The sequence below is a fragment of the Rosa chinensis genome, chromosome 2, assembly GCF_002994745.2.
Source record: "Rosa chinensis cultivar Old Blush chromosome 2, RchiOBHm-V2, whole genome shotgun sequence".
Lineage (NCBI taxonomy): Eukaryota > Viridiplantae > Streptophyta > Magnoliopsida > Rosales > Rosaceae > Rosa > Rosa chinensis.
The window spans coordinates 62857828-62867499 of record NC_037089.1 but is presented as its reverse complement, the minus strand read 5'-3'; the positions used below and the strand labels follow the sequence as shown (position 1 = coordinate 62867499).

The window sequence follows — 9672 nt, the reverse complement described above, 5'->3', positions numbered from 1 at the left end:
ATTATGCATGTTATGTAATTGTATTGTACTTATTCGTACTTTTTCATTTATGTAACCACAAATTTTATGAAATAAAAGTTGTATTTGAAAATTCCTCTTATTAAAGCACACCTTATATTCAAAATCATAGCACATAAAATACATAATACAAACAAAATTAAAATCACACTGACATAAAAAACATAGACATTAGCCAAATTAAAAGCCCACCAACTTCCCAAAACATAATACAAGCCAAATTCAAAGCACACAAACATAAAAAAACATCGATATTAGCCAATTATTCCAAAAAACCTATACCGGATCTAGATCTCCATGTTGCCTTGAATGTTCCAGAAATGCTCTATTAGATCTTCTTGAAGGTTTGAATGACTGTTTACACTTCTAATGGCATCGTATCGATCCATGAATCCGTTGAAATAATAACCATCTCTACCAATAGGATCAAAGTTATCACCGGTCGGTCCTTCCCAAACCTGGGCTTCGTATTGTTATCCTCTTCTTCATCGGACTCCAAATCCTCATCACTGTCATCTGGTCTTTCATCCTCGATTATCATGTTGTGTAATATAATACAAGTCAGCATAATGAATCGTAGGTCTTCTCTATCCCAACCACGAGCAGCTCCTCGAACAATACTAAAGATCGTCTGTAAAATGCTGAAACATCTTTCTACATCATTCATGTACCCCTCTTGAGCCTGGGAAAACTTCAGATCCTTGGGTCGTGTAGGCCTTGGAATTGATTTCACGAAAGTCGCCCATTACAGATAGATACCATCAGCAAGATAGTAGTCTAAATTGTGAATTCTATTATTCACTTGAAATTGGATATGAAGGACTCGACCAATAGTCAGCTCGTCAAACAACGGGGGCTTAGCAAGCACGTTGAGGTCGTTGCATGATCCAGGCATTCCAAAGAAGGCATGCCATATCCATGTGTCATAAGATGCGACTGATTCAAGAATGATAGTGGGCACACGTTTTCGACCGCTGTATTCTCCAGCCCAACCTGTTGGGCAATTCTTCCATTGCCAGTGCATGCAGTCGATGCTTCTAATCATCCCAGGAAAGCATCTTCTCTAAGCTTTGGCGAGAAGTCTTCTGAGATCTGCCGGAGTAGGAGCCCGGAGGTATTCTGCCGAGTACAGATTAACGATTCCTCTTGTAAATCGTTTCAGAGCCTCGATGGAGGTAGATGTTGCCATCCGACAATACTTAGTGCATTGATCTGCTCCAGCACCATAAGCAAGCATTCTTAAGGAACATGTTAGCTTCTGCTGGGGAAGTAGTCCGACTTTCTTAGCAGCATCTGATTTCTGGACAAAGTACTGGTCATAGCGATAAAGGTCACTGGAGATGAGGTTGAAAACGCTGTGACTCATCCTGTACCGTGTCCGAAATATCTCTTCACTGAAAACTGGACGCTCCATAAAGTAATCTTCCATCATGTTTTCCCCTCTTGATTCCCTAAATCACTCCTCATTCGGTGCACGCCCTGGTTGAGAACCTCGTCGTCGTGATCCGGATGAACCTTCAGCTTCAGCTACTGCTGCTATCACAAGAGCATTAGTCCTACACATCTCTTCATGATCTTGATCTTGAGATTGTCGATACTTCGCTCATAATCTCTTCATTGAAATGAGGGAAGGAGAGGAAATGTGTTGGATCTGGAGATATGAAAATAAGAAGATATGTGAATATCAGCTTGTGTGTGAATGGTGTACTGCCTCTTGCTCTATTTATTTACAATTTTCACATAAAACGTGATTAGACTTCTAGAACACGTGTTCACTCCTGGTTCGATGTAATCTGATATGAAATCTTAGATAAGATTACATAAACAATAACCGTTAGATTAAATAGTATGCAAATGATATGTTCCGTTCAAAGATGTCGGTGGTTGTTTCAAGCGTTTCAAAAAAATTGTCGGTGGTGCTTCACTCATTTCAAGATAAATTGTCGGTAATTATAGGTGACTCATAATTTGTCCACCGAAAATATTAGAAAAATAGTAAATTACATAATTATGACATGAATTATCCATAAATCTCCATTATTATCATCTATTTATGTAAAATATATTTTAATTTTTTTAAAAAATTATGACAAAATTAAAATGAATAGTGGAAATGCTGGATGTACAGTGAAAGTGAACAGTCTTGACTGGTTAAGAAAAAAAACTGGTGCAAACCCATGTCCAGTGGCAGTGAACAGTTACTTGACTAGTCGACGCTTTTCGACCTTGACATTTCTTGACTACGGATAAACTTGCTCTGATAGAACTTTTGATATTTTGGTAGATCAGTATGATATTAATTTATACATAAAAATGTGTGCAATAATTTGTCTCTAAATTCCAAAAGATCCAGCATGCCATGAAATTCCAAATTATTAAAGTGCATAACTAAATATGACATTGAAATAAAAGAAATCATACATATTCGGTCAGATCATGAAACTTAACAACTCTGTCTCCGTTTATTGTGTTAATTAGTCACCAACAGCTACAGGTATATATTTCTTTCTACCTAACCCTTTAAATAAGACAGCCTTCAAACCTAACTCCCCTTTTGTTTATATGTGATATTGTTTAATGGACAGAAATCAAGGAAACACATGTTTCTTGAGCAAAATATTCAAAGGCTGTTAAGCTAACACAAGATTACAAACGGCTAATATGCAATAAAATTGGATTTAAATACCCCAAAAGCCAATCCCAAAAGTTCCAATCATTCATTCGTTCTTATTATGGACAAAAACCAAACAGAAGACGTTTAGGTCAATCCCAAGATGGTCAAGAATTATTTTGGCCAAAGGTATAAGCATGAAGTGAGAGTTTTTACATTAAGATAAGGAATGCGTTTTTGTGTTTGCCACCTATATTTATATCTGATATAAGTTTATAATAATATATGGACCATAATATATCATATACTGGATAAAAAAAAATGTGAGACATGCTTGCAAAAATTGTTGTTTTACAATGCCCTTGTTTTCAATGGTAAATATGACGTATGTACTAAATTGTCTGATATAGTATATAATTTGGATTTGATTTGCCATATTAGTTACTAAAATTGTCTAATTAGTTTTAATTTAAGTACCGTCCCTGACATAAACTTTTTTTTTTTAATCAAGAACTTGGGTGTCAATCCATTAAAGGGAAATGTGGTAAACAGTACACAATGACCATCCACAGAGGGCACGAACGATTTGTATCATTGCTAACAGAGTCCTAGAGCTACCTACGTACTGCTAACCTAGAGTGAAGTGCTAAGCAACTACTAACTAGTAACCTGACACTACTACGGTTTTCACCGAACAATTCAAGATCCAACCCAATTTATCCATGCTCTATAGGACCTCTGTACGGCCTACCTAGAGTGGGCTAACTCGAGCTCAAAAAATGAAACATAAAACAAAAGTAAGAGCCCAAACCCTAACCCTAGGGTAGTAAATCCCAACACCTAGAAAACGCCACTTGCATTGGGCCACATAAACCCTGGCAACCAAGTAGGCCCAAGGTCCAAGTCCAAAAGAAGAGGACTCAAGCATGATCTACCGCAAGCACCCATCAGCACCAATGCGCCATCCCCGATGATGTCGCTCGGCCTATAAAATCAACCCATGGCCGCTAGGCATTGCCCAAGCCTAGCCCTATTTTTTTTGTTATGGGCTGGTCTTGTCCATGCTAATGGGCTAGCATAGCCCAACCCATTTCACATACGATAGGGCTTAGGCTTCGCTTTTGAGCCTTGAGCGGGCCCTAGTTCGGCCCATTTTTGTAAAGTATAGGGATGGCTCAGCCCTGTCTAGAAAAAGTACAAAAAGGAGTTTTTTTTTAGTATAAATCAATTTTTTAGAGCATATTAAATTAGTATGTTATATTTTGAGAAAAATGCACAATCAGTGCATCAACTCTTGTGCACCAGCCAATTTGATACCCACACTCTCAATGGTATCAATGTGATACCTGAACCCATATTTCGCTATCGACGAGGTACTTCCGTTAGATTTCGCTGACAGCTGCGTTAAAAAAGTCACGTGCAAAGCACGTGAGCCCAAAAAAAAGGGCAAACACGTCTTTTTATCCACACTCTGAAGCTATTGAAGTATGAACTTTGTTCTCTCTCTCTCTCTCTCTCTCTCTCCCAGATCAAAACCTCCACTTTTCCTCCATTCTCAGAATCATCCAAAGAACCAATTCTCGGCATAGGCTCTCTCGTCAACTCCTCCTCCACTGCCGGCGACACATCCGCCTTCGCCCATACCCGAATCGACTGGAAGGAGACCCTGGCTGCCTATATCTTCAACCCATGACCCTGTCTTTTTTCTCCAGTCGGCTCACCTGCAAATCCACTACACAGGCGCAACCAAGTATCCATCAAATCCAATACCCAAGGGGAAACAAAATGGATCTCAGGACCTCTCCTCCCTCCGACGCCGTTAAAAACCTGTCTTTCCTTCGACCCAATCGCTTTTGCAAAACCCACCAATTCTTCTGGGTTCGTGTATGGAAGAGAGAGAGAGAGAGAGAGAGAGAGCAGAGTTCGTATTTCTCTCTGATCATCAAATCCCGGCCGTGCATCCTGGCAGTCAACACAGAAGCTTTTCTCGGTGACCAACGCCCAATCTCCTCTCGGTATCGGAACCCAGCGAGGGTATTAGTCATGTCAACCTCTTGGTCTCGGCATTGGCACCAAACTCGGCCTCGGTGCCCCATCCCTCTTCGCAACTCCCGATCTCGGATTCAATTTCAAGCGGCACCCTCGGCACCTCTGGATCTCAGTTTTTTCGGTTGTTCCTCTACTCTTATGTTAAAGCTTGAAGCTTTTAATGTGGGTTTGGATCAATGGGTTTCTCTCAAATTGGAAAATATTCTTCCGTAAGTGATTTCTGGGCAAGCATTGATTAATGGGTTTTTGATCTAGCTCGTAAGGAAAGAAAGCATAAAGCTTGAGTCTATGTTTACAAATGGTTTTTTGATTTTGAATGATGTCAAATGCCAATTGATTGGACAATATATTGTTTTCCAGATTTGGTTTTGGTTTGGTTCAGTTAGGGTGGGGATCATTGAGCTGTATGTGACTTGTGGGAGGGTGGGTGATGCACAGAAGGTGTTCGATGAAATGTCTAAAAGAGATGTGATTGTTTGGAATTTGATGATTCATGGGTTTTGCAAGAGTGGCAATGTCGATACTGGGTTGTGTTTGTTTAGGAAGATGGGTGAGAGGAATGTTGTTTTGTGGAACTCGATGATTTCATGCTTAGTGCAGTGTGGGAGGGACAGTGAAGCTTTGGGGTTTTTTAATGAGACATGGGAGCAGGGTTTTGAACCGGATGAGCCTACTGTGGTGTTGGTTTTGCCTGCGTGCGTTCGCTTTGGGGATGTTGATGATGGGAAATGGATACACTCTTATGCAGATTCTAAAGGGTTCTGCAAGAAGTTGTGTCTGTGGGGAACTCACTTGTGAGTTTTTGTAATAACCCGAAAATTAGTGCCAACTATAGAACACTATATTATTAACTATATTTGAAAAATCTTTGTTAGTGAGCTCAATACTCTCATCTATGTTATTTTTTTATGCATGTCATTTTAGTACTAATTACTATCATTTTTTTTACCTTAAGAAAGCACTAAAGTTCTTTACTTATTAATTGGGTAAATGTGCATATGGATGAGTGTGCACTACTACAAAAACTGCATCACATAACGGTGGAAATCTGTTGTGTGATGTTCACCATGTCTGTCGTCTATCTCGATGTTGTGTGATAAGCACACTCACACAACGGTGAAACACCGTTATCTGAACATCATAGACACAACGCACTGCTTAAAACCGTTGCACCAATTCTGCGCATGCCAATGCCAGAAATTGGATGCGTCGCATTTTCGATGGTGATCAGACAACAGAAGTAAGTACACACTGTTGTTGGTTAACTTCTCACACAACAGAAAAATAACACTCAGACAACAGAAGTATGTACACTCTGTTGTTGGTTAACTTATCATACAACAGAAAAATATAGCGACTGTTGTTGGTTGTTCCTTCACACAACAGGTATCATAAGTAACTGTTGTATGTGTGAGGCTCAGTGTCGAATTCTTCACAAGTCATACAACATTTTATTTATATACCGTTATGTGATTTAACATTAGACAACTGATATGTATTTGTTCTGTTGTGTGATTTTTAATGAGACAACAAAATTTGATTGGTACCGTTGTGTGATTAAAATTGATTCTGTCGTGTGATTAACGATATATACATATTCTTACAACGTAATATAATCAACTGTTGTTTGATTATTTTCAATTCTTTACCTGAAATATTTCCACAAAAATAATGCACAATATATAAGATTTAGGCATTCAAATACTCTAATTCAACAATCTAATGTACCAAAAGAGGTAGCTTTCATATATCCATCCATTCCATAAATCCAAAGAAGAAGGCATTCTAGCTAATTACATTAAAAGAAAGCAAAAGCTAATACAACATGCAAGTTCCAAAAACATGCACATATGCTGCATGAAAGAAAGCAAAAGCTAATACAACTGAAGAAACAAAGAGAAAATCAAATGCTTTAATTCTTGTAATGTTTCTTGTACTCTTGTTTGACATCTGGTGTGTCCCAGAGACCAAGTTTGGAGAGAACAAGGCAGTAAGAGTCCCAGTCAGTTCTTCGAAGATACTTTAATAGCTTCTTTCTCCTCTGCACCATTGCTTGAAGACCCTTAAGTGAATGCTTATCCTACAAAAGAAATATGAGTTTTTACTGAGACAGAAGCTTGTTACTGAATCAGATGCTAAACATATTATTTTACGTATGAATCAAAATTTTAAGCAAATCAATGGTTGTTACCTTTTTGTGTAAAACTGAAGACATATGTTTGATCTTAGTTGTGAGTTGTGCCACTGCGGAGTGAAGAGAAACAGGTCAGCAAACCTCCACAAGTATCACAAGTAGAAAACATACCATTTGTGTACTAATTACAGAAAAGTTGAAATCATTATTTTTTCCCAGCCAGGAAAAGAAAGAGAAATTTTCTATTCCTAGAAGAAATTCTATGGGGCCTCCCCTGCAATTTTATACCCAAAAGTTCATATTCAACCCTCAAATTATAAACATAAGAACTACGACAGCAGCCATCCCAACCCTATGAACGCTAAGGTGTCATATCGATGTGGATTACTGTCCAGAGGCTCCAACTACAAGGCCTGATGCTCAGGCGACCCCTTCAAAATTGACTCAGTCCAATTCAAGAATTCAGATGGACTCCCCATCAACAGAAGCCATCACATGCTCTTCTTAAATGATGAGATCGCAGCAATAGTCAGACTCCTACAAGGCCTTAGAGAGGTTCCAAAAATTTTCTACTAATTTATCCTTTCTCATTTGCAGCCACCTCAGCTTCATTAAATGAAAATGAAGTACTATTGTAACCTAAAATTCCCGCAATACCACCGTGAACACAATTGATGATAATTTTGTGACTGAACTTATAAATGAAAATGAAGTACTATTCTTGGGTCACTGTACTACACAATAACACATCGTATTTCCTTTCTCAATTGCAATTACAACCTCTCCCTCTAGTTACATGAACAAAAGCCTAACATAAGTAACATCAGTTTAATGCCCTTTCGGCCTTTCCCTTCCAGTAATTCCTACATGCTAATATCACATCCATGTTGTAGCTGCTGTCCAAAATACAAGAATTTATATTCTAACCAGCAACCAAATACCAATTTCACCTTGTTCTCTTCCTCCCCTTTCTGATAAGCAAAAGAATCTTATTCACAACCAAAGAAAGATGAACAAACTCAACTGAGACACAAAACTAAGTCCTATAAAACTAGTCTAAGGTTGTTGTGAATCGATAGAGGTTTCTATGATAAAAAAAATAAAAAATAAAAAGCAAAAAGAATGTGTGTGCAGTGCTTGGCGTGCTTAATGTCTCTAACTGGGACTATATTCTCAAAACATCAGTTGTTGCTTTCTTTCCCTCCATATATACTCAAGGGATTCCTTTGCCATGAATCACGAGACTCTGTATCAACTCTATACTCTATATCCCCTTCGGGCCCAAAGGAAATCCTTCACTGAATCTTTAACAAAAGAAATTCTTCACTGCACCAGATGTAACCAACTGAACCTCAAAAAAGAGAGAAGAATAAAAGAGGAAAGAACACCAGAACTCTAAAGCCACCTGCACTATTACAAAAGGTAGTAATCCTTGGTAATTTTGCACATAAAACAACTGCTAATTAAGATGATGCCACCCTTAAACAATACTTTAGCACACCCCCCCCCCCCGGGAGTTCATTCTATTGATGAAGAACATCTTCATAAAGGTTACCCAGAAGATTTTTTTTGTTTTGTTTTGATAATAGTTTCCTATATCAAAATAAAGGGAGAATGCACCATTCAAAGAAACTAGCCCGATACAAATCTGCACTTAAAAATGAAAATGAGTGGCCAACCACATATTAGGTTTGAGACATCTTTTTGCATAGACTTACCTATTACCTTTTCTGTCCTCCTCTAGTAGTATGACAGTGTATGAACTAGCAGTGATGTACATATAGATAAATGTTAAAAATATTAAGATACGAGGAAGCAAGCCTTTTTAAACATTAGGAATTGCGTGCCATCGATAAATATTAAAGTTACACTTGTATAGTAAGAATGAGAATACAAAAAATGCTTTCTTCTATGACTAAAAAAAAGATGTAGTAAAATACAATATCAAAACCCATACCTTGAACTCGTGCAGAACCACAATTTGACTCTGACATTTTAAATTCATCTCTAACTTTGCCAAGCTCAATTTTCAGCTTTTCTGCAGAAGACATGCATTTTATCTGGATGGAAATACTGCATTCAACATAGTATTTAACACATATTAGGCACCAAACTGCTGAATATAGATCATCATTGACAATATTACCTCATATGAGAACTATAACAATACAAGTGCACGTTAAACTCTCTACAAACAGACACTTTCCAATAGATAGGATACATTATGAACATAAGAAGACCTAGAGTAACATAACTGTGTGCCACTTACACACACACACACATACACATAATGATCAATGACTCTCTCCATTTCTATCAGGATAGTACTCAGGACCTTAAGAAAGAGCTATTCTGAAAATTCATTCCATATGCATTTATCACAATTCGACATAGTCAAAAACAGAAAACAAATATATTATAAAAATCAATAAATGTCTTCCTTTAACTTGTTAATGTTCATGAGTTTTCTACATTGAAGTTGTAATTGCGAGCAATTCCCCCAAGATAAATACAATTTATGAATATTGTGAAAAGTCACAGGTAATGCAAAAGATAAAGGAACTCTACTTGCCTTCTCAACCAAGCCTTCCTTCGGGGGCTTTATCATATACTCAGGAGTTTGACCTATATCTATGATACGAAGCCTCTGCCCTGAAAAAACAACATTAATCAATGAGTTGCAGAGGACCCAAAAATAAATTCAATAAAGCACAACATTGAAATATTTGTTCGAACTATAGTTGTAAATTACTCCACAGGAACTGCTCCAAGCAGCATATAAAGAATCTGAATAACCTCAAGAAACCCAAGAACCGAACGAGAAACAAGAACACAAAGAGAACCAGATATAAAGCAAGAA

General features: G+C 37.8%; 2 protein-coding genes across 2 annotated transcripts; both read right to left on the bottom strand.

Annotated features, from left to right (window-relative positions):
• Nucleotides 1-1081: 1081 nt before the first annotated feature.
• On the bottom strand, nucleotides 1082-1450 carry LOC112184730. The gene has a single exon (XM_024322968.1). The coding sequence runs from the start codon at nucleotides 1448-1450 to the stop codon at nucleotides 1082-1084; it is 369 nt and encodes a 122-aa protein (XP_024178736.1).
• Nucleotides 1451-6576: 5126 nt separating this feature from the next.
• LOC112189656 (30S ribosomal protein S15) lies at nucleotides 6577-9459 on the bottom strand. The gene is made up of 4 exons (XM_024329002.2): nucleotides 9385-9459; nucleotides 8770-8885; nucleotides 6870-6922; nucleotides 6577-6758 (listed from the first exon to the last, which is right to left on the bottom strand). Exons 2-4 carry the CDS (start codon nucleotides 8861-8863, stop codon nucleotides 6591-6593), a joined length of 315 nt encoding a protein of 104 aa, XP_024184770.1. The 5' UTR covers nucleotides 8864-8885; nucleotides 9385-9459; the 3' UTR covers nucleotides 6577-6590.
• Nucleotides 9460-9672: the final 213 nt, after the last annotated feature.